This window comes from Chanos chanos, chromosome 7, assembly GCF_902362185.1.
Source record: "Chanos chanos chromosome 7, fChaCha1.1, whole genome shotgun sequence".
NCBI classification, from domain to species: domain Eukaryota; kingdom Metazoa; phylum Chordata; class Actinopteri; order Gonorynchiformes; family Chanidae; genus Chanos; species Chanos chanos.
Genome location: NC_044501.1, coordinates 18,653,584 through 18,679,473, shown reverse-complemented (window position 1 = coordinate 18,679,473; position 25,890 = coordinate 18,653,584). Strand labels below are relative to the sequence as shown.

The 25,890-nt window shown below is 40.5% G+C and overlaps 2 protein-coding genes across 2 annotated transcripts; one reads left to right on the top strand and one right to left on the bottom strand.

The window, feature by feature from the left end:
* Nucleotides 1–543: 543 nt before the first annotated feature.
* On the top strand, nt 544–12,956 carry rgs11 (regulator of G protein signaling 11). Its single transcript, XM_030779044.1, has 17 exons — nt 544–606; nt 983–1,079; nt 2,351–2,401; nt 3,746–3,852; nt 4,003–4,054; nt 4,139–4,197; nt 4,858–4,934; nt 5,312–5,393; nt 8,509–8,577; nt 9,458–9,481; nt 9,829–9,890; nt 10,234–10,347; nt 10,632–10,747; nt 11,135–11,222; nt 11,943–12,081; nt 12,411–12,493; nt 12,827–12,956. The coding sequence occupies exons 1-17, from the start codon at nt 544–546 to the stop codon at nt 12,954–12,956; spliced, it is 1,413 nt and encodes a 470-aa protein (XP_030634904.1).
* Nucleotides 12,957–17,071: 4,115 nt separating this feature from the next.
* pgap6 (post-glycosylphosphatidylinositol attachment to proteins 6) lies at nt 17,072–25,890 on the bottom strand. Its single transcript, XM_030779043.1, has 12 exons — nt 25,679–25,890; nt 24,753–24,963; nt 23,676–23,806; nt 23,151–23,419; nt 22,634–23,001; nt 22,348–22,441; nt 22,108–22,225; nt 21,445–21,584; nt 19,032–19,210; nt 18,576–18,722; nt 17,720–17,836; nt 17,072–17,398 (listed from the first exon to the last, which is right to left on the bottom strand). The coding sequence occupies exons 1-12, from the start codon at nt 25,888–25,890 to the stop codon at nt 17,105–17,107; spliced, it is 2,280 nt and encodes a 759-aa protein (XP_030634903.1). The 3' UTR covers nt 17,072–17,104.

Below are 25,890 nucleotides of genomic sequence, written 5' to 3'. Positions count from 1 at the left end.
TGTCGTCTTTGGACTTTCACCGTATTAAGACTACTGGTTGTCACCGCCACCTTCAGTGGCGGAGTTTAGAGCAGCTATATTGTTATAACCTTTTTATGCACTGCCTATTATCGCATGGGAATTGTAAATTGCTATTTTTTTACTGTGATGTACAAAAATGATAACATTCTACACGAATTCATGCCGTTTGCTAGGGAGCTTTGGAGTTTTGGCCTATATCACTTTGTCAAAGTTCCCTACACTAGCATTGTGGAGTTAATCCCTTTTCAGTAAATCGACCCAAATGCGGTAAGATGGAAATCCTTCCTATGCAGAATCAGTTATATTAAAACCGAGGCATCTGTATCGTCGCCGTTGAAGAACAAAAATATGAGATGTGTAGATGCAGTCCTGCCAACGCCACTTAGAGGCGCCAGATTCACCGAGCCCTCTGATAGATACTGTCCTCTGATGTTGTGCCACTCCTCCGAATTTTCCGTAGCGGGGCAGAGAGCTCAACTTCAACGTATCGCTCAGAGTGCGAATCGGAATCGAGCCGTCAACATGACCATCAATGCACTCAACCAGAATGGGTTCCAACGAGAACAAATGCCCTGCTTGACCAAGGTATGAATGGCGAAAACTTTTATTCTTTTACATAATAAAAACAGCCAAATCAAACTAAACAAAAGTAAGGTTATCTCTCGCAACACCAACAGCGCAAAGGTGGCTTCTCGGCGGCACAGTTGCTTTACACGGAATTCCAGACATATTTTTAAGATGGGAAATGCTTATGAGGAGTTTTCAGTGAAAGACTTTTTTACTAAATTGTGCAATTATTTAAATATTAACAACTGAAATTTTCCATTCTTACCAAGGAATAATGATGATAATAATAATAATAATAATAATAATAATAATAATGCCAGTTTGTGTATGAATATTACTATAACTATTATAACAGTGATGCATCTGTGTCATGGGATATTCATATCCGGCACAGATGGAGCGTATGATTGTGGCCATGCAAGACCCAGATATGGGTATGAAGATGAGAAATCAGCGACTCCTAATAACAGTAATCCCCCACGCTATGACCGGTGAGCCTCTCTCTCTCTCTCTCCCTCCTTTTATGTGTGTGTGTGTGTGTGTGTGTGTGTGAGTGTGTGTGTGTGTGTGTGTGTGTGTGTGTATGTTTGTGCATGTGTGCGTCCGTGTGTGTGTGTCCTAAAAGGGGGTAAATTCATACAACCTCCACATGCACCTACCTGATATTCCCTTATGGGTTTTTTAGGGTTTGTTCCATCCAGCACATCAGTGCCAACATGTCCTGACATGAACAGATAGCAAGGAGCAGATAATCGTTACAGTATTGACTGGAGACTGGTAAAATCCCTTTGGAGAAGCAGAAATAGAATAAGTTTATACTTTGAACTTATTGTGAAGCAGAGGTGATCATCTCTCTTTCCATGTTCACTGATATTACCCTAGAGGCTAAAAAGTCTAGCCAGGGGTAGCCTGTGTGTATGTGTGTGTGTGTATGTGTGTGTGTGTGTGGGAGTGGAGACTAAATCAATATCTTGCGTCAGGATGCTAGCTTGGTGAAATCAGACACGCCTGTTTGCTTCTCAGTCTCCAAGCTCATTTTCCTCTGATTAATTATACAAGAGCGTATGTTTTTGTGAAATTCTGCAGCAACATCATTTTCTCACAGGAGAGAGAGAGAGAGAGAGAGAAAGAGAGAGAGAGAGCTTATAGACAGGGAAAGAATGACAGTGTTGTTGTTGATCATGAAAAGCTTCCCTTTAGAGGAGTAAAATGTGTATCAAGGCCAAACTATTCCAGACAAACTATTTCAGGAACTCTTAATCAAACACAGCCCCATTGTCTTCCACAAAAACTGACTCAGCACCACATACTGTATCATTTAATCCCATTGTGAACACTGGCAACATGGCAACATTAAAGACCACAACCAAATTAGTGATCTTACAGAAGAATGAGGAATGCCCCAAATTACTTTTTAATAAAAAAGTTGTGATTTCAGGTTGTGTCCACTCCATCCATCCACTCTATGCAGAGAGGATCGGTGATGAAATGACAACACTTTAATACATTGCATTAGCTTCTTGCAGAAGTCTCCCATGAGAGAAAGCACAGATAGAAAGAAGAGGTTGAGAATGAACGATTATTTCCTTTGCTTCAGATAGCACGTGATCTTTTTGCTGGTAATGGTACACAATTGTAAACATTTGCTTATTGCACGCGGTTATGTGAGAGTAAGAGAGAGAGAGAGGGAGCAAGAGAGAGAGTGTGTTTGTGTGTGTTTTAATGGCCTGATTCTGATAAAGGCTCCTATGCTTTTTTCCAGGAATTGACATTGTGGAGTGGCTAATTCAGAAGTACTCCATATGTGAAGAAGGTGGGTAATGGATATAGGCTGCACTGGATGACTGCTGTGTGTGTGTGTGTGTGTGTGTGTGTGTGTGTGTGTGTGTGTGTATGTGTGTATGTATGCACACACGTGTGTAATGGGGTGTTCTACATCTCAGGACATATGGACATGTAAGGTCAAGTTTATCCTTGGGCTGATTCCTTGGTTGCTTGTCTAAGTTTGGAGGTGGTGTTTTAGGTAGAGAGTTGGTTGATGTTTAGTGGTTGCTAATTTGTGGGCTCTGTGTGAGCTGCTTTCTGAACTGCATGAGCGTAAGTCGTTGTGCTGCATGAGTGCTGGGGTCTGTGCTATGGGCACTGGTCTCTGCGCTGTGAGGGAACTGGTTGCTGTGGTGTGTTTCTTGGATATTTCCTGTAAACAATGGCTGCTGTCTGAGTCACAGAGAAAGCCCTAGAGAGCCCTCCTGATGTAGGTTGAATGTGAATTGTTTGTATTTTCCTCAGGGATACTCCCTCACAGACATACAGACACACACACACACACAGAGAGAGAGAAACTCAAGCATGTCCAGTGCCACAGAGTTGATTTATATTGCAGAACATTGTGTTCATCACACTCAAGGACTGAGTGAGGGTTAGGTTTTTTCAGTTTTTGGTCTGTCAGTAGAAAATCTCTTATTCAGTAGCACTGTTTAGCTTAATAACAGCATGAGTAGGTATTGCCAGATATAGAACAACGTTTGGTTATGAGGTTCTGTTTTGCACTCTTATAGCTTTAAAATTCAGGTAAACAAGTGATGCATCACACAGGTGCTCCTGCCATAAACTAGATCCCATGGGACCCCACTCAGATCTGCTCAATAGAGGCGAGAGGGTGTTACTGTTGTTGTTGTTGTTTTTTTTTTTATGTCACGGACTCTCTCAGGAAGTTCGTTTTCAGTATCTTCATTCTATGAAACATCTCAAACTAGGACCAAGATTACTGTTTTCGCTAGTGATGTTAGCATGTCTCATGGTTAACCTGAGTTAACTGTAAAATTAGAGGCCTTATTGCTCATTTAGTAGAGCCTTTGATTCAGAGCAGTTATGAAGACAGTCGTGTGAGTTAAGTGTAACGTTACAGGTGTTATTACTTGTTTTGAGGTGCCTTAGATTCAGTTATTAAGTCAGTTTGAATTCAGTTCCTAGTCAGAGCGAAAATGATCATCAGGTCTTTCAATATTAATTAATGATTTATACATTTTAACATTTCTCATCATATTTATGCTGTTTTATGCCACATATTGTGTGTGTGTGTGTGTGTGTGTGTGTGTGTGTGTGTGGTGTGTGGGTGGGTGGGTGTGTGTGCGCGCACATGTGTGTGTGTGTTTAGAGGCGCTTCATTTAGGGAACCTTCTAGTGAAATTTGGCTACATATACCCACTGAGGGAGCCCAGGAATCTCTGTTTGAAACCAGATGAGTCACCTTACCGTTTTCAGGTACACACACACACACACACACACATAACAAAACACAAGGTTCACATACTGCACACAGTATACACATATGAACACAGAGCTACTCAGATAAACAGATCCTCAAATACAACAAGGGATGGCAGACAAGTCATCTGGATGTTTTTCTTCTAGACACCGTATTACTGGACCACAACCTGCTGGCCGGCCACTGAACTAGACTATGGTGAGTAATTCAAATGTCCTACTCTGACTGTCATCAGAAAGATCTAATCTTTTAGTGATATGTTTTCATGTCTCTTTTTCATAGCCATCTATTTGGCAAAGAAGAACATTCGTAAACAAGGCGAACTGATTGAGTATGAAAAGGTAACATCACTTTTTTTTTTTTAAGAGAAGTTGCTAGTTGGAGGCAAGTTTTAACACCAAATGCTTTTAATATGTGGGAACAAAGACAGTGATTGGCATTATATTGATGCCAGACAACATCTTTTGGCATTTTTTTCAACTGGTCAGGGTTTCGGCATATTAATTAAGTGCATCTTTTCAACTTAACATTTTTGCGAAGAGGGTCACACCCATCAAGCAAGCCTATCTGTTTTGGCTGAGCTCTGAAATAGAGATTTAATTAGTAATTAATTAGACTGTGTCAAATTACAGTCTAAGGGTTACGTTCAGCTGAGTCCTAAAATGACTTTGTCTGTAAATAATGTCTGAGTTGTGAAACAGTGGGTATTTAAAAGATGAATTATATGTAGACTGAGTAGGCAGGGCTGTGTCATTGAGTTACTCTGGTGAATTTAGAGGTTTGTTGTACTTTATTTTAAGTAAGGCATTTCTAGAAAACAGAGGAGAAAATGCTTACCTCCTCACAAATCCCCCATTAGCATGAAAACTAAAAAACTAAAACAAGCAAGATCCTCCTTTCCCCTTGAGTAATAATACAATATTCTCTCTCTCTCTTTTCTCTCTCTCTCTCTCTCTTTCTCTCTCTCTCTCTCTCTCTCTCTCTCTCTGTCTCGCTCTCAGGAGAGTTATAATGCTTTGCATAAGCGGATAAATCACACCTGGGACTTTGTGGTGATGCAGGCAAGAGAGCAGCTCAGGTAAACCTTGCTTCACACAGACACACACACACACTCTCAAATACTCATACAGAGGTCACGCGCACACACACACACACACCTGAACAGACACACACTCACGTACAGGGATAAACTCATGAACTCATACAGGCGTCACAAACAGACACATAAACAGACACCCAGGGACAGTGCACTATGTGTGGCATTAGAGGACATTAGAGCCATTAGAGACATTTCAGGTTTTTGTCATCTCTTTCTTAGAATTAAGTAGGTAATACATCCACTCTGCTTTATTGCTTTATGCTTTTACATTGGTTTAACTTGTTAGCTGGATGCTGTGTGCTCCAATGAAATTGTGTGCTCCTATAAAATATTTAATGTTGTTTTACTCTGGTTAGAGCCTCTAAACAACGGCGGAAGGCTGATCGCATTGTGCTAGAATGCCAGGAACAAGCTTATTGGCTTGTCAACAGACCTCCAGTAAGTCCATTTCTGTTTTGCACCAGTACACCAGCACACAGCAGAATATCCACACTGGTTCATCAAACTGGCAAGATATCTTTGTGACCACAACATAACTGACATATCGTGTATAATCTGTGTTTTTGCATCACAATATATCACATAGTCTGTAGTCTGTCTTTGCATCACAGCAGAAGACATAATCTGAAATCTGTGTTTACATGGGAATATAACACATAGTCTTTCAGACTGTGTTTACATCACAATAGAACACATAGTCTACAGTCTATGTTTACATCACAGTAGAACACATAGTATACCATCTGTGTTTACACCACAATAAAGCAGATATTCTACAGTCTGTGTTTATATCAGAATAAACCACATAATATATAATCTGTGTTTACATTACAATAGAACACATAGTCTACAGTCTGTGTTTACACAACAATAGAGCATATAGTCTACAGTCTGTGTGTACACAACAATAGAGCACATAGTCTACAGTCTGTGTGTACACAACAATAGAGCACATAGTCTACAGTCTGCGTTTACACAACAATAGAGCACATAGACTATACTCTGTTTACATCACAGTAGAACACATAGTATACCATCTGAGTTTACACCACAATAGAGCACATAGTCTACAGTCTGTGTTTACATCAGAATAAACCACATAATATATAATCTGTGTTTACATTACAATAGAACACATAGTCTACAGTCTGTGTTTACATCACAGTAGAACACATAGTATACCATCTGTGTTTACACCACAATAAAGCAGATATTCTACAGTCTGTGTTTATATCAGAATAAACCACATAATATATAATCTGTGTTTACATTACAATAGAACACATAGTCTACAGTCTGTGTTTACACAACAATAGAGCATATAGTCTACAGTCTGTGTGTACACAACAATAGAGCATATAGTCTATGGTCTGTGTTTATACCACAATAGAACACAGTTTACAGTCTGTGTTTATATCACAGTAGAATACCTAGTTTACAGTCTGTGTTTACATCACAATAGGACACATAGTTTACAGTCTGGGTTTACATCACAATAGAACACATCGACTATACTCTGTTTACATCACAGTAGAACACATAGTATACCATCTGAGTTTACACCACAATAGAGCACATAGTCTACAGTCTGTGTTTACATCAGAATAAACCACATAATATATAATCTGTGTTTACATTACAATAGAACACATAGTCTACAGTCAGTGTTTACATCACAACAAAAAACATAGTTCACAGTCTCTGTTTACATCATACTATAACATATAGTCTGTATCCAGCGTTTACATCACAATAGAACACATAGTTCACAGTCTCTGTTTACATCACACTATAGCATAAAGTCTATAGCCTGCATTAACATCACAGCAGAACACATAGTTCACAGTCTGTGTTTACATCACACTATAATATATAGTCTATAGCCTGCATTTACATCACAATAGGACACATTGTCGAAAGTCTGTGTTTACAGCGTTAACATATAGTCTATAACCTGTGTTTACGTCACAACAGAATACATAGTCCACAGTCTGTGTTTACATCACAATAGAACACATAGTCTAAAGTCTGTGTTTACATTGCTATAGAAGACTATTCTATCATTATAATACAAAACTATGTTTGTTTCATTATTTTCAGGGATGTTTATGGGGCAGGATAGAGTTGAATGCAGATTCTGTGCATTCTGTGAACACTGCTATACACGGGTGGTCTTTTATAGCATGTTCTGCTGATCATTACTAACACATGAAAACTGCCAGTTTACTAAGTAAATATACACAGGCATGAGGGTTGGGAGCAGCAGGACTGAATATAAGGACATTTTTTTGGAATCATTCCAGCACATGCTCTTGTGTTTACAGTCTCTTCTTATAAAACATTCAGTCTGCCTTTTAAAAGCATCATTTCTTTTTAGAGGAGAGGGGGAAGGGAGGAAGGAGGGGAGAGGCAAATACAAAGGGCAGCGCAGGAGAAAGGGAGGAATGAATGGAGAGTAAGAGAAAGAAAAGAGGAGTAGAGGAGTTAATGAGGAGGCAAATAGAAAAGAAAGGAGGCTTTGGGAGCATTGGCAGAGGGTAGAGGGTAAGATGTTAGAGGGGAGGTTGTCATTTTATTCTGCTCATGAATAAAGGAGGGAAAGAAGAAAAGGAGAAATAGAGTGGAAGTCGTGATATTTCTGTCTCTCTTCACTAGTACTCCTTACACTTGATGAGCATGTGTGTGTGAGAGAGACTGTATGTGAAAAAAGAAAAGAAAGAGAAAGAGAAGGAAAAGAGATGAGAGCTATAATATTTGTGAGTGGGAGACGGTGCTTATCATGTGATCTGAGCTCTCTCTCTAATGGTTCCATCTTCTGGCTTAAGAGGATTCTGTGTGTGTGTGTGTGTGTGTGTGTGTGCATTTGGGAGTGAGCGTGCATGCAGGGTCTGAGTATGTGTTTGTGTTTATATGCTAGTGAGAGAGAGAGAGAGAGAGAGAGAGAGAGAGTGATTAGGCATCACTCACATTAAGACACCACTGAAAACGTCAACCAGAAATCCAGATGAGGGTTTAATCTCGAGTAGATTTAGAGGCCATTTCATTCCAACACATCCGGTGTGTATGAGATCTGTCCAGAAACCAGGTTTTAAATCTTCAGTAAATGGCAAAGCTAAATAGACCTGTTTAAAAAGGGGGAGGGGGTGGGGGGGCTGCAGCTCTTGCCTTGTCCCTGGCAGAGGATATAGGGTTTGGAAGCTTGTCATTATAAATGCGAACAGAAAGAATTGGAGGCATTAGCATCACATGCTACAGATAACAGATTACAGTTCAGCCGCTCAGACACTCACCTAACTGTGCAGTTACATGGAGGAATATTCTAGATTCATTTTATCAAAGACCACACCATGTATCCCCACAAATGTTTATATCCTCATTAATCTGAATGGGACACTTTTTAAAATTGTTTATGTACAGTGTTAGAACCAGATGTTGTTTAGTATTTCTGTTTGTGTGTTTTGAATGGGTGTGTCCGTGTGTGTGTGTGTGTGTGTGTGTGTGTGTGTGTGCATGCGTGTGTGTGTGTGTATGTGTGTGTCTGTGTGTTTTGTAGCCTGGTGTAATGAATGTCCTGGAACAGGGACCAGAGAGAAAGAATAACCTGAACACACGAGTGCAACTGGTCAGTATTCTCCCTTCTCTCTCTCTGCCTCTCTCTCTGCCTCTCTTTCTCTCTCTCCCTCTCTCTCTCTGCCTCTCTCTCTCGCTCTCTCTGTTTCTCTTTCTGTACCCCAACCCAACTCTCACATTCTCTCTCTCACAAACACACACGCAAGGTCAAGCTCACACATTCACTGAAAGGTGATGTATGTAAAGACCTCCATTTGCTCAATAATCCACTACGTAATCTTACATATGTATTGTGTTGTTCATGTACCATTTGCTTTTTCAACTCTCAGTTACTGTGTTCATCTCAGGACCTTGTTTTGAGTGGGTTCATAACAAATATTTCACCTTTTTAAATACTACAACAGTACTATAATCTAAACTATATTATAAACAATTATCCATAACTGCCTTTGATACATATTATGATAAATTCAAATAGAAACTAGGTTAGTCAGAAGTATAATAAATGTAGTAATGTGGGTATTAACACAAGTGCACAAGTACACACACATATGTAAAAATCCATGTGGAACTATGGTCTTTTTTATAAGAACAGGGTCCATGTGGAACTATGGTCTTTTTTATAAGAACAGGGTCCATGTGGAACTATGGTCTTTTTTATAAGAACAGGGTCCATGTGAACATCCACCTGTCTGTTAAACTTCACCTCTCTCTCTCTTTCTTTTCTTTATGCTTAATCCATTCTTCCCAAGTAAGTAGTCACTCTGTCACACCATCACTCATTTTTTCTCTGTCTGTGACCTGCCTGTAGTTCTATTCACCACTGCCCATGTAAACAGACATGCAGAGAGTGCATATGTTTTCAAATACATGCCAAATTCAGTTTGTCCGAAACTGCTACAATTTACCTTACCCTTTGTCTTTCAGAAAAGAATGCAGAATTCTACAAAAAAGAGGTAAGTGTGGTGTGTGTGTGTGCTCGTATGTGCGTGTGTGTGTGTGTGTGTGTGTGTGTGTGGTGCTTTTAAATGGTGAGACAGTGTTTGCTATTCAGTGAAATATGAAATGCCATCTGTTCATTGAGTGAAATATTCTGAATTCTCCACTTCACAGCTTTCACACAGTGTTTACACTTAATCCTTTGATTCAGGAAATTTAAGTCTTTACATTCTTCAACTCTCTTTCACTCTCTCTCTCTCTCTCTCTCTCTCTCTCTCTGTGTGTGTTTGTAATTGTCTCCCACATCTCTCTCTCCCTTTCTCCCTGCATGTGTATGTTGGGCTGTCTGTTGGGCTGGCTTCAGATTGAACAGAACAGGAGAGGCATTGGAAGAAATCGAGTGAAATCATCCATCTGCCTAGAGAGGTAGTGTGTGTGTGTGTGTGTGTGTGTGTGTGTGTGTGCGCGTGAGTGTGTGTGTGCGCGTGTCTGTGTGTTTGCTCTTCAACTCAAAAATGGCTAAGGATACCTGACGTCTCCCTTTTTATTTGCTTTTATACTCTGGTATTCTTTATCCTCTGGCCCTTCTCTCTCTCTCTCTCTCTCTCTCTCTCTGTATTCCTCCACCCTCTGGGCCATAGCTAATGGATCACTGATTTTGTTCTACCCTTTTGAAAGTAGCACTCTTTACAGAGGAATGTGCACTTTCTGTGGTCTTTTGATCTTTTGTTTAGAGGGTGTGTGTGTGTGTGTCTTTGTGTGTGTGTAGTTTTGTTAAGTTCTGTGAGCAGTACCAGGCCCATGACCCCATAATGCAGGGCAGTCTTCCCAGCAACCCCTGGATCACAGACGACATCATGTTCTGGAATATGAACTCTGACACGTAAGTGTCAATGCAGCACACACAAACACACACACCCACACACACAAACACACACACACAAACACACACACACACACACACACACACACACACACACACACACACACACACACACACACACACACACAAACACACACTCCCACACACACACTCACACACCCAATCTCTCAGTCTGCTTTCAGAATTACATGGTCATATTATTTGGTTTCAAATGTCTGTTCCACGGTGAAATTGGTGAATAACTCAGTTTAAAGGTGGATTGTACATTTGTCTTACTCTGATAGGGTTGCCATGCCAACTAAACTGCGTGTGGAGCGTTGGAGTTTCAGCTTCATGGAACTACTGAATGACCCACTGGGCCGAAAAGAACTCCTCAGATACCTGGAGAAAGAGTTTAGCGGTAGACACACACACACACACACACACACACACACACACACACACACACATACACACACACACAGACACACATGCACACATACACACATGCCCACACCCACAGGGAGAGAATTCCATTGTGTAGAAACACAATTACAGCTGTACAGGATTAGTAGTGCTAAAACTGAAAAATTTCACATTTTGAATCAGTTCTTCTGCTACTTGTACAAGACACAAAGCAGCTCCTCTTCATCCCCTGCTTTTGTTTCGCCTAATTCAGTAGAGCTGTCCCCCATGTACATCTGAAGAGCTCTCTCCCTATCAATAATGAAAGACTATTCCATGTCTCTTTCCTCCTCTGTCTTTCCAACTCTCATCCTCTCTTTTTTTTCTCTCCCCTCTTGTTCAGCGGAGAACTTGTGTTTCTGGCAGGCGTGCGAAGACGTCCGTCACGGTGAAACTTCAAAAATCCCTGAGAAAGTGGACGAGGTTTACAAGTAAGCCCTCATCTGATTGGACAGCACGTTCAGTCTTCAGTGTGACCTACTGTAGCATTGCTTTGTCACTCACCAAATACATGGCCACTAAATACATGTATCTATGATATATAATTTATGACCCCCTTGCATTGTTAAAACTGTATGCTTTTGTGCTGGGTGCAGCACAATTATCCATTACCAATGCAAAAAAAATGTTATTGTAGTGGGAAAGGAAGGTTCCATTTTGAATTTTATTCCATACAGAGCTCAAAATTAGAGTTTTTAGATCTTTTTTTTTTAAGAGAGACACAGTCTAAACAGCAGTGACACATTTAATTATGTCATACAGACTACAGATTCACACAAAAATAAAATATATGTAAAATGAGTGCAAAAATGTTGAACTGGTCAGTTTGGTTGCCTTTAAAATATCAGGAATGTATGGTAAAAAAACATATGTTATATGTTGTAACTCACACATGTTATAGCCCATGTGTTATAAAACAGTGACGGTCTACTTATCACTGTACCTCCCTATTTTTGACAATCCATTTAATGCATTCTGTGTAAACAGAATTGTTTAGTTTAAATGATCATCATCCTTCATGTGTGGGCTGTTTTTGAAGTTCTAGCTAAGTAAGCTTGCAAATGAATTGATCAGTTTGAACCTTGGTCTGGTTCAGTCTGGTTCAGTCTAGTTCAGTCAGGTTTGGACCATATTGATGTTTCCTTCCTCAGGCAGTTCTTGGCCCCTGGTGCAAGTCGATGGGTAAACATTGACAGTAAGACAATGGAGAAGACTTTAGAAGGCATCAAACGACCTCATCGTTTTGTCTTAGATGACGCCCAGTTGCACATTTATTTCCTCATGAAGAAGGTAAGAGTATAGCTGAAGTTTTTGTCTTTGACAGAATTGTAAAACACCTGATATTTATGTGGAAAGCACAATATATTAGTGCTTAAGAAATAAGAAAATCATCAATAAGAAAATCACACACTGACAGAGAACAAATGGAATTTTATGCTTTTCAACTTCTCTAAGTGCTTTTGCCAGAGAGGCCTTCCCAGTCTCAGCCCCAACCTTAATAAAGCACAAAACTGACCAGGGACACAGAAATGAAATCTTCTGGCTACAAAAAAAAAAAAAAAAAAATCAAACCAAATGATTAATGGACCTGACTGATGGTCCATGATGCATCTCTGCAGGACTCTTATCCTCGCTACCTGAAATCTGACCTGTACAAGAACTTGCTGGCCAAGGCCATTGTACCACAAGAGACCAAAAAGAGGTATGTTCAAATGATCCATAGTCTCTAATATAGTAAAGATCCTGATGACTTCATCATAAACACACATACAAGAACTGACACACACAAGCGCACGCACACACACACACACACACACACACACACACACACAATCGTACATTAGTGTATATATTTTGTATATATTTTAAAGATATTTTGAGAGCAACTTGATCGCTTACTACTTCATGTTTATTTTCAACCTTAAATGATCTCTCTCTCTCTTTCTCTCTCCCTCTGTGTGTGTATGTGTGTGTGTGTGTGTGTGTGTGTGTGTGTGTGTGTGTGTGTGTGTGTGTGTGTACGCTATGTACTTAGTGTGTTTCCCTTTATGAGACGCCAGCGTCACTCCAGCCCTTCACCTGCTTTAGTTCCCTCAGGAGGAGAGGATGATGGGAAAGCAAAATCCTCTGGTGCTGCACCAACAAAGATCAACTCCAGCTCCTAGCTCTAAAAATCTCTTCTCTCTCTCTCTCTCTCTCTCTCTGACATACATACATCCACACGCATACACACTCACACACACACATACACTAATGACAGCCTGAACTGTATAGGAGATGACTGGTCCAGTTGCCCCACTGTAAAAACTGAATTCTTAGAGGGAATCATTGGCTGTATTGTTACCTTTGAGCCAAACTGTTCTCATCAGGATGACCTGAGGATTCAGTCCTTAAAAAAATCTCCTGTTTCTTCAGTCTGATCTACAGTCATGTAAGTGGCTTCAGAGGAAAGCATCCATTTCAGGAATAGGATTTCTAAAATATATTGAATCTAAATTTCCCTACATTTCCGACAACGGAACAGACATTAGGAGGAAAAAAAAACTTAAAATGCCAAAAGTGAAGTTGAGGCAATTTTTCAATCTCCCCTGTGTCTGGTGAAAACCTTATTGTATTTTATGTATCCATGTCCTCTGTAAAGGGTTTACTGGATCTTAAAGTTGTTAGCCTCACCAAAATTACTTTAAGTGGCTCCAAGCACATTATTCTTTTATAGCTAATGTCTTAAACTGAGATTAGATTATGCCAACTGTATTAAAGCAATAGGCATAATCTATGGCTCTGGATTAAAATCAATAAAAATAAAAGTTTAAACATTACAAAGAATTGAAAAAGTGCTGATGATCTACCCACCCTCCATTTTTCTAAAGAAAATATCATCAGATATCTATCACACACACACGCACGCACACACACACATACACACATAAAAACACCTGTTTTTGTCCTTTTGTTGATCTGTAATCCAGACATCGAAACCTAGCAATAAAGCCATCCATTTAATATATTAACCAATGACACACAAGCAGCTCATTGTGATATGATCCAACATCATATTAACTACTTAGATACACGATTCCTATGAAAACATGGTTTTATCCTCTCTCTCTGTTTTAGCCTGTGGTGGTAATCAGATTCTATCTGTATGGATTCCATTCTCTCATTTATATGTATGTGGTATGTCAGGATTTTATTGACCAATTAACTGTGTATATTCATCATATGCTGATGTTTGATACCATAAATGTTATGACTCCTGTTCATTTATTTAATCTGTCTCCATTAAACTTTTTTTTACCTTTGTAACGTATCCAGCGAGCGGACTCATTTAGTCATTCATAAGGCCAAATCAGGTTTTATCACAGTTCTGACTCTAGGACCTTCTGTTTCACTGAACGAGACCTGTTTTTCTCCTGTCTACACCTTTTGTCTCTGATCTTTTTCATCTTTATCTTCATATAAATAAACCAGTGAAGACCAAAGTCTGTAACAATGGCTTTCTCTTTTCTCTCTTTCTCTTTCTCTCTTTCTTTAGCTGGGAAGAATTTGCAGTCATTTGTAAATGGTTTAGACAAATGCTACACAGTTTTGCAACTGTGTCTGTGTAATGAAATTTGTAGCAATATATTCATAGAGGACAGGTATTTCGCATCAGTAGATATTATTCAGTTTGTGATACAGATACATTTTGTATGTTTTTCATTTGAACTTGAATTGAGTTTAAAAGCAGGTTACACATAGTGCACATATAGCATTTGAATGCAAGGAACTTAAGACATAATTTCTCCAATGTAAATGTAATACATATTTTTCCAGAGATGAAAAGTACATTTCCATCATGTTTCTTTTTTCTCCTTCAAACTAAGCTGTGGTCTTATAGAATGCAAGGAGAAATCCAAAGAGATGATCAAAGCTCCAAATAATCTCAGTGCCAGTTTGGTAATATCTTCTCCATTTATTATTGTTCCTAAAACAGCTTAAGCATTACAATGGATACATTCAAATGGGGCAAAAAAAATACAGCAACTGAGGTAAGTGATTATTCTTTTATAAGTTTTCAACATTTTATCTCAGACGAAATTATACTTTTCATTAAGAAAAGGAAATTAGTGCATTCAGTGTACGCACAGACATGAAGTGGTCAAACAAGGAAGAATCTGCCCCACAAACACTCACAAAGATTTTACATCTTGCACAGAGCTACATCCAGCTATCGCAGATCTATTGCTCAAATCTCCCATTCCATCTGTGCATATGATTGGCACATTCAGCAAAGTTCACCATTACTTTTGAAACGCTGGCCACATTAACATAAGAACACAAAGCAGGTGAGAAAGTAAAGCAGTGCAGAAAACAAGAAAAAAAACATTTCAGAGGAAACATCACACGTGAAAGGAAGTGTTTTCACATACATCAAATGTCACTATATGTCAAATTAAGCAGTTCTACATACATGTCAAGGTTTGGTCTTTGTTCATCTACAGGAAAGCGGTCTCTCTCCGAGACTAAAGACACACAAAGACCTGAGACGCATTCCTCTAAGCCAACAGCCACCATCCCGTCTATAACAACAAGTGAATCCATCACTTTCTGCTTAACAGAAAAAAAACGCACTGAGTAGTTTCACACAGGTATTTACACCGTATAAACCCCCCCCCCAAGAAACTCATCTGTTTCATCATTACACCAACACAGGAGAAAGAAATTTCAATATTCTGAAATATCAAAAGTGCTTTTAAGTTTTACATATATCCATACAAAACTATTCCCTTTCCAAAAAAAAAAAAAAAAGGAAAAACAAAACATAAATATTAGAAATCTTACAAATCAATATCCCAATAAATCTTCTAAAAAGTAACACCGTATATAAACATTTACATCTTTAGTTCAACAAGCTTCTTTTTTTTTTTTTTTTTGAACGAGTTATTTTCATTTTTTAACAACATTATTACTTGTGCATGAAGATTTTAATCTAACAGGGAGAAACGAGGCACTAAAGAGGAGGTGCACACAAGAACTGTGCAGTAAAGGTACGTGCAAAAAAAAAAAGGAGTGTAATCTCCATATAGAACAGAGGAATCTATGGGATTACATGTGTTTGGTAAGTAATGCTTTGGGAGTGTTCAGAAAGTTTGTATATTGCACATTCCAGGTTAAAACAAAAGTGCAATTACAGAATATGAAAAAAAAAATGTAAATGAATCCAAAATAAATATTAAAATTTGTCTGGATTACTTCATAGTCAGCATTTGTTTCAAAAGTGCTTTCATGTTGAACATTTGGGATAACAGTAGTGCCATAGATGAAAGGAGTGATACATCTTCATTGAGTATAATCTTTAAGTATGAAGGAGGGCATTGCCTGTATGGGATCAATATGTCCAGTGTAATTGCGTTTTACTGATCCTTTCCACACAGCCAGGAATCTGTTTAGTAAAGAACCTGTTCGATAATGCAATGAGAAATGCAACCCAAACCTGACACATGAAATTTCCCTGGGACTCTTGTGTCCTCTGAGAGCCTTAAAGTCTGTCTCTCGAAAGTTTGGTTACGCTCAAACTACATGAGAGAGGGGTAATGACGCTGGTTTTCACTCGTAACTAGAACTAGAAGCTAGCCTCAGAAATCTTTTTCCAAGCGGTCAAATTCTGTTGGATTCATTTTGTCTTTGAAGAGCTGGTCTTTGCTTGAAAAATAAAAATGGTTTCAAAGAAAAATCATTTAGTGTTATTACTTTAATACCCAACAATGTGATTAATTCTTAAATGCCACGGTGAATGATTCAGATATACAAATCTAAAAAGTAGCACCAAGAGATGTTTACAGAGTGAGTGCTGTAACTTTCCGAGTCCCAAAAAACAAAACAAGAACAATCCCAGATATAGACTCAGGAAGGTGCTGAGGGTTATTGAAACAAAACAAAGGGAATCTATCCAGGAAAATAAGATTTAAACAACCACTTAACTTAGCAAAGAAACATACACCGGATAAATTTGTTAGTATTAGTGGGAAAAGAGATGATGAATTAAGTACAGCGATTCCTTTCATGCCTAGAGTAATCTTGAACTAGACACTGCCGCCCCCTTGAGGACAACTGGGGATCTACAGCACTAGCACGAACAATGCAAGTTCTTACAGATCACATGACCATACACTGGACCAGCTGTGCAGTGGACACCCTCAGCTAAGCAAGACAAAAGGAAAGAGCATGTGCCATGACCCTGGGTGTAATGAGTGGTAAACTCTATGTTTGAGTGAGTGAGTGACTGTGTGTGTGTGTGTGTGTGTAAATGTGTATGCGTATGCGCATGCGTCTATGAGACAGTATACAGGTCCTCTTTCTCGTTTTTGCAGATCTTGTAGCCACATATCTTGTGTGTCCAGCCCCAGGGTGGGATGTGCTTCTCTCTGGGAGGCATAAGGAACAGTACACTGGTGGCCACCATGATGTGCCACAGAGAGTGTGTGTAGTAGTAGTTGCTGTCAGTCTGTGCAAAGGCGTATAAACACACTCCGATCAGAGCCGATAAAATGCCAGGGAGCAGGAAGAACACCCAGCGACGCCAAGACGTCGGGTAACAGTGCCGACGCTTGATACCACGATGGCCCTGCAGGAAACACACACACACACACAGACACACACACAGGAAGACACACACATGCACGCATATATATACACTCATCAGATATTGAAATACAAAGTTGAAACTATTAAGGTATTACAACTCTTTCACACAGTGAGACCTCTTACTACTACATTTGTCACATTATACACAACACAAAAAGAAACTCCTCATAATGACAACTGCCACAGTGATGTGTGACTCTACTAAGGTTGTCATAATTAAAAACATTATAAAAATGGACATTAATAAGATACCTCTGTTACACTGATCATGTATGTATGAACGGTGATGGATGAAACTTACCCAGGCGATAGCCATGACAAACAGAGCAAACATTATTGGGCCAAGCAAGTTCCACAGGCCGTGTCGGTCCAGCTGCATCGCCATGGCGATGAGGAGGGTGCCCGTGAGAAAGAACACCTAGAGCAGAGCACAAATTTTAATCCTGTAACATAATTAGTTGTAATGTACTAACATAATAGTTGATTGTGATATATTGATTTGGGGACTGTTTTGTTATTTTTGGTCAAAATAACAATTCTTCTTTACAATCTAATCGCACAATTGCAACTCCAGCCTGCAACTCTTTCAGGCTTGTATAACAGCCCTTGTGTTCAATCGTTAACATGTCAGCTTTTCTCCTGGCGTCCTGTTTCAGCCCGTGTGACGAGCGTAAACCCTAAATATTCTACAACCCTGCAGTATAGCTCACTGTATCACTAACAGAGCTGACATTTACTGCCTTAGACCTGCCATTTAACAATACAGCACAGCATCAGTTCAGGATACCTAGCCCTGTGGATGAATGACTGCATAGATAGATGGATGGATGGAAGGATTGAGTGATATATAGATGTGTGTAGCAACAAGAGGGAAATTCGGCAGACTAAACCGGTCAGTCCTAGTTTAACTGGAGGTAATATTCGTCAATAGGGTGATTGACGTTAATGTGTGAACATATATATTAACATCAGTCTTTCAAAACCAGGCCCTCCAGGTAAATAGTGCTCTAACACTAAATGACAGTACATGTCACAAACAGAACAAATCTTCGTCTGATGGAAGAACAATGACAAATATTCAGTGCTACAGTCATAGCACAGGCTTTTGATTTGCAGCCGACAGATGAGTGTTGAGACAGTGGTGATGTGTCTCTTACGTATTTGAGGGGCTCCTGCAGTCTTGCCATGCAGATGAGCGTCACCCACACTGCAGCCACTGAACCCAGAAAATCACAGAACTGCAGTGTGTCATAGTCCATTATACACAGCACGGTCACACCGGGCTGGTCACAGGCATGGTAAAACTGCACAGAAAAAAAAATGATATTAAAACACACACATCCATAAAGGATAAAGTGCTCAGTGTGAGGCATAATACAATGATTGGCAGTCGTGTCAAAGTGAGGTTACATACAAACACAAACAAGAAAACAAACACAAACACACACACAAACACACACACAAATGCACATTCTTTCTGCCAATGGAGAAGAACATGATGAACGGGTGAATAACGGCCTAAACCTGCCTGAGCATACACACAAGAATGTCACAGAGAATGACATGGCAGTCTCATCGAAGAATCGCACACACACACACACACACACACTGACCGTGGAGAAGAGCATGGTGAAGAGGTAGACGGCGGCCTCAGTGTGGTATCCTCTGTAGAGAGCCAGGCCGATTGGTGGGATGAAGAAGAGGTTACTGAGCGTGAGGAGTAGAGCTGCAGTCAGCTGACGAGAGAACGACTGGGCAGTAGAGCCGTCAGTGCAACTCCAACCCTGCCAGCCTGTAAACAACAAACAACAAACATCAAACCAGTCCCAACCCTGCCAGCCTGTAAACAACAAACAACAAACATCAAACCAATCCCAACCCTGCCAGCCTGTAAACAACAAACAACAAACATCAAACCAATCCCAACCCTGCCAGCCTGTAAACAACAAACAACAAACATCAAACCAATCCCAACCCTGCCAGCCTGTAAACAACAAACAACAAACAACAAACATCAAACCAATCCCACTCCTGCCAGCCTGTAAACAACAAACAACAAACATCAAACCAATCCCAACCCTGCCAGCCTGTAAACAACAAACAACAAACATCAACACAACCCCAACCCTGCCAGCCTGTAAACAACAAACAACAAACATCAAACCAATCCCAACCCTGTCAACCTGCAAACAACAAACAACAAACATCAACACAACCCCAGCCCTGTCAACCTGCAAACAACAAACAACAAACAACAAACTAATCCCAACCCTGTCAACCTGCAAACAACAAACAACAAACATCAACACAACCCCAACCCTGCCAGCCTGTAAACAACAAACAACAAACATCAAACCAATCCCAACCCTGCCAACCTGTAAACAACAAACAACAAACATCAAACCAATCCCAACCCTGCCAGCCTGTAAACAACAAACAACAAACAACAAACATCAAACCAATCCCAACCCTGCCAGCCTGTAAACAACAAACAACAAACATCAAACCAATCCCAACCCTGCCAGCCTGTAAACAACAAACAACAAACATCAACACAACCCCAACCCTGCCAGCCTGTAAACAACAAACAACAAACATCAAACCAATCCCAACCCTGTCAACCTGCAAACAACAAACATCAAACATCAACACAACCCCAGCCCTGTCAACCTGCAAACAACAAACAACAAACCAATCCCAACCCTGTCAACCTGCAAACAACAAACAACAAACATCAACACAACCCCAACCCTGCCAGCCTGTAAACAACAAACAACAAACATCAAACCAATCCCAACCCTGCCAGCCTGTAAACAACAAACAACAAACAACAAACATCAAACCAATCCCAACCCTGCCAGCCTGTAAACAACAAACAACAAACATCAAACCAATCCCAACCCTGCCAGCCTGTAAACAACAAACAACAAACATCAAACCAATCCCAACCCTGCCAGCCTGCAAACAACAAACAACAAACAACAAACATCAACACAACCCCAACCCTGCCAGCCTGTAAACAACAAACATCAAACCAACCCCAACCCTGTCAACCTGCAAACAACAAACATCAAACCAATCCCAACCCTGTCAACCTGCAAACAACAAACAACAACACAACCCCAACCCTGTCAACCTGCAAACAACAAACAACAAACCAATCCCAACCCTGCCAGCCTGCAAACAACAAACAACAAACAACAAACATCAACACAATCCCAACCCTGCCAGCCTGTAAACAACAAACAACAAACATCAAACCAATCCCAACCCTGCCAACCTGCAAACAACAAACAACAAACATCAAACCAATCCCAACCCTGCCAACCTGTAAACAACAAACATCAAACCAATCCCAACCCTGCCAGCCTGTAAACAACAAACAACAAACATCAAACCAATCCCAACCCTGTCAACCTGCAAACAACAAACAACAACACAACCCCAACCCTGTCAACCTGCAAACAACAAACAACAAACATCAAACCAATCCCAACCCTGTCAACCTGCAAACAACAAACATCAACACAATCCCAACCCTGCCAGCCTGTAAACAACAAACAACAAACAACAAACATCAAACCAATCCCAACCCTGCCAACCTGCAAACAACAAACAACAAACATCAAACCAATCCCAACCCTGTCAACCTGCAAACAACAAATAACAAACATCAACACAATCCCAACCCTGTCAACCTGCAAACAACAAACAACAAACATCAAACCAATCCCAACCCTGTCAACCTGCAAACAACAAATAACAAACAATGCAGTTCTGAGTGCACTTTTTCTATACAACCATAACAAGAGAGTCGTAGTCATGTTGTGTCTTGTAGTGGAAACTGCAGGGCATTTTACTATGTTTACCGCAGTTTATGTATATATTCAACTTCACATTTGTAGATCAAAACCTGATGGTGTAAACTATAAACAACAAATAACACAATCTTTACTGTCAGCTCTTTTCGGCTGTATATATTTATATGAATGTTGACATCTGTATTTGTGTGCATGCGCATCTCACCTGCTTTGCACACACATGCTGCGTAGAGGTAGCTATGGGAACGCAAGAGTCGACACTCCCCGTACGGACCGCAGTCGTCAATACACGCACTCACACTAGCCGACACACTCACGACAGCTGATGTGTTCCCACAGTCAGAGCTGCAAAGAGAACAGGAGGGTGTCCTTACAGTAACAATAATACACTAACAAGCCACAAAAGACATTCTCCTTATAGTCACAATATTACACTAACATGCCACAAAAGACAGTCTCCTTATAGTGACAATATTACATTAACACACCATAACTGCACACTCCTATGACTAAAGACTGCAGAACTACAAGCAGCTTTCTCACATATTACCATGTTATTAGCATGCTGCATCATAGAAACATTAAACGTATATACTGGGAATCCCAGACAACATGAGGATACAACATTAAAACATGACAAATTGAAAGAGTAGATACAAAATACAGAAACATTACAGTGGTAGAATGGGGCTATACAGACATTATTGCATCAACTGATGTTAACCCAACAACCTAGCATCTAGAAGCAAGGCATATTAGCACAACAGTAAAAGGACAAAACTTCAATTATTAACGCAGCAACTAAATGATAAATCTGTATATGTTAATTATTAACGCAGTACCTAAGCGATAAATATGTATATATCACCTGTCATTGCAGAGGGTCTGTAAGCTGAGGTACCACACAGCCGCTTGCGGGAAGGGAATCCTCAAAAGTGTCTGAGTCATGCTCTGGTTCACACTGAGAGAGTATCCCTGCTGGAAAGCTACACACACACACACACACACACACAGAAGTTACACACTCTCCCAATGTATCCTCTGTCCAAATGAGGCATTAACTTGTGACACACGTGTGTGTGTGTGTGTGTGTATGTGTATAACTGACCTGTAGCACAAGGCTTGCTGGTATTGAGTTGTAGTACAGGAGCAGATGCAGTGAGACATGCCCTCACACTACCAAAGCTACCAATAAGAGAGCTCTAAAACAGCAACAAGTAGCACATCATCAACAAACAGGAGATAATTTACATTCTAGTAAACACACACACATAAAACTACACATCATCAACATCAGAATTTTCATGCACACAAGCATATCCCCACAGACTTAGTACGTTGAAACACCAGAGACAAATATTCCAGTCTTCACTGTCTGTCAGACACACACTCACAGCGTTGAGGTTGAGTTGAACAATCAGGGTCCCTCCACTGTCCGTGGGTGAGTTCAGGTCTAAAGCAAGCATGGTCGGCAGGCCACTGGTAATACTCAGGTTGCTATTGGCAACAGTAAAACGAAGAGACAGCACATCGAGTTCTTCCCGAAACACTGCCGGGTTCCGCATGCATGTCCCCTCAGAACCGTTACCACGGGAACCTGTGGCTTCTGAGCTGCCCAGGATAACAGAGGTGTTGCTAAGGGTGACAGAAGTGTTGCTAGGGGTGACAGAGGTGTTGTTGCTCGAGGACACGGAGGAGTTTTCGATAGCAAGTGAGTTGTTATGGCTGAAATCTGCAGGAACACTCAAGGGCTTACATCCAACTGAAGAGAACAGAGAGAGAGCAAAAAAGAGAGACAAAAGAAAAAGTGAAGTTCTGCTTTTTTATGCCTGCTCCTCAGTATGATTAAAGGCCAAACAATACATCTGAGCAGATCTTTTAGGGTTAGGGGTCATATGTTCAAGGTCAGACCTGTATAATTAGTAGAAATGCTGAAGGTCATAGTGACATTAGGCCTGATGGTCTCCACGGCGACCCGGACCCAGGAGTTCCATGGAGGGGTGGAGACCGAAGCTAAGCACGGCTCCTGCCCTGAGCAGTTCACCGTGATCACTGAGCCCCGCCCTAAAGAGGAGGAGCCTAGAGTGACAGACAACCCACAGTCACCCGAAGCTTCATCTTCTATCCTGCAGCTCTGGATAGAAATATTCAACCTGGATGTGAACTCTGGAATAAAAACCCTGCAAAAAAAAAAAAAAAGATTTTATGAACTCTAAAGCTGTACGCATAAATAGATAGACATTCTAAGCATATACCAACAGTGGAAAACATAATTCATAAGAATGCATAAAACGCACAAAAATATGAAAATGTGTACACTGAATATTTGAATATATAAAGGCATACTGTTCACTCTGACCAAATTCAAACACATGTTACATACCTGAAAATAGACAGACAAACACACACACACACACACACACACAGAGAGCGTACTTGAACAGAGCTGGAGAGTGTGCTGCACTAAGCTTCTGAGTGAGAGGAATGTTGGCCTGTAGAATGGGCGTGTCCACAGCCCTCCTCACAAACATCTGAGGCTGGAAAAGGTACAAACAGGATGGCAAACCCTAGAAAACACACACACACACACACATATGCTTTACACAGACAGAATCCTCCATCCATCACGGACCACTAGGGCAAGCCCCCTAAACACACACATGCACGCAAACAAACATATATGCCTGCGTATGCACACACAAACAGAAGTAAAGTACCATAGCATTTCAGCCTGTATGTGTATAACCCGTATATGAGGGCAGCTATCTAATGTGTTGTGAAGTGAGAAATGCTTTGTAAAGGTTTTGTGGGTTTGTGACCTGCAAAATGATGGTTTTCAGGGTACCTGGTACTGTAATGTGGAGAGATAGCTTATTCGGGTCTAAATGAAAAGTACTAACCAAACACAAACAAGCACTGAAGTGCTGGTATAAATCATCCAAACTCAGTGAAAACAGTAACATCAGAGAGGAATGTGTTAAAGAAGCCTTGGTTCAAAAGCAGGAAACAAATAAATCATGTGTTTCTTCAAAGCAACAAGCAGAATACAAACACAGCCACGAGAGTATGAAGTTCTTAACAATGATGACAGGCTGTAAAAACAGAAACATTCGAGGTATGTGTCCTTTTATTAGAAAGTCACACTCTCAAAATAAGCTGTCCTTGAAGTCCTGCACCCAGATGTTTAGAGATGGCATTTGGAAATGACAAGGCAAGAGAAACTCACATGATGCAGCACAGAACATGTTTTTTTAAAAAGTACGCGATAGAGACAAATGAAAATATTTTATGTTCACACTGCAGTTTTTGGTCGGGTGCATTTTTCATATCTGACTGGTGCCCTCTCTCTCAAACACACACACACACTCATTAAATTTAGGGTTTTAAATGCATAATAAGGTCTCTGTGTTGACAGAGGACATGGCATTTAAGCCTAAAGCTCTTGGCAAAGTACACCTGTCTTTCTACATTCTCACAGTATGTAGAGTAACGCGAGAATGCATTTTCCCATACCTGCTGTTCTATTCTGCCGTCATCTTTGGGCAGGTGGGCGGCAAGGAACCAGTCTCCTGCAGCAGGGTTGGTGACATTAAACAAGGTGACATTAGCGATCTGTCCACTAAGGACGGTTAACGTAAGGTTGGTAGCGAGTGCGTAGGCCGTGTCATTGGGAAAAGCCGTTACCACAGGGTTGATAACCGGTGGTGCTCCTGCCCGAATGTGGCTGTGGAATGGAGAAACAACAATGAAAGAAATAACATCGAGGACATTTTAGTTTGATAGTGTGGCATGACCGGGGCTCTTGTGTTTTGGAGTAACTCATATCACATGTAATTTGTGTTGGTATAAATGCTACTGTTTCCTGTGTCTCTGTTGTCTACGTTCAGTGAGGTAAGATACAAAACATTCTAGCACATACTTCAACACCTTAACATTGTTAACATCGCCGTACAGTCAACCAAAGGCTACTTACAATGTTAGATCATGTATAGCAATGTTTATTCATTATTTCAGTCCTAGCCCATTTGACAGCATGTTTTTATTCTAGTCCACATCAAAACAAGAAATTAAGCCTCTCTTTTAACTGTCACTCCGCTTAGTATTGAAGTCAGGCATGCTAGTAGTGCCACATGAACAAAACTGTAACATGCATAGCTAGAGCTACAATCGGGTACACACTGAGACCCCAATACAAACGTATAATTATAATCCAGAGAAATTCAGCTTTTATTCCCTCCATCCCCCCACCTCACTCCCAGCAAATGGCAGCAGTAAATGGCAGTGATCGGATAAGTTGGATTTCTGCACTCCATCAGTATGTATTCAACGAGTCAAATGGGGGAGGGGAGGTGCTGTATATTTCTCTGTATTGGAGCTGAGCTCGCGATTAAGAGCCATTACTGAAACAATGCACATTTGACCGCGGCGCTCTCACTCACACGGTGACGTTTTGGTTGCCACAGTTAAATCCGGATCCTCGCGTCACCGTAAGCAACCATCGAAGAAGCACCGCATCCTCTGGTACCCTGAAATGGTGAAGCCTCACGTTCCCATACCAGCTGTATTTGGAAAGTCTTTGTGGTGTCTTGGAATAGAATCCCGATACGAATGTGAGATCTGCGGAAGACAAAATCCCGATAAATTGCGTCAT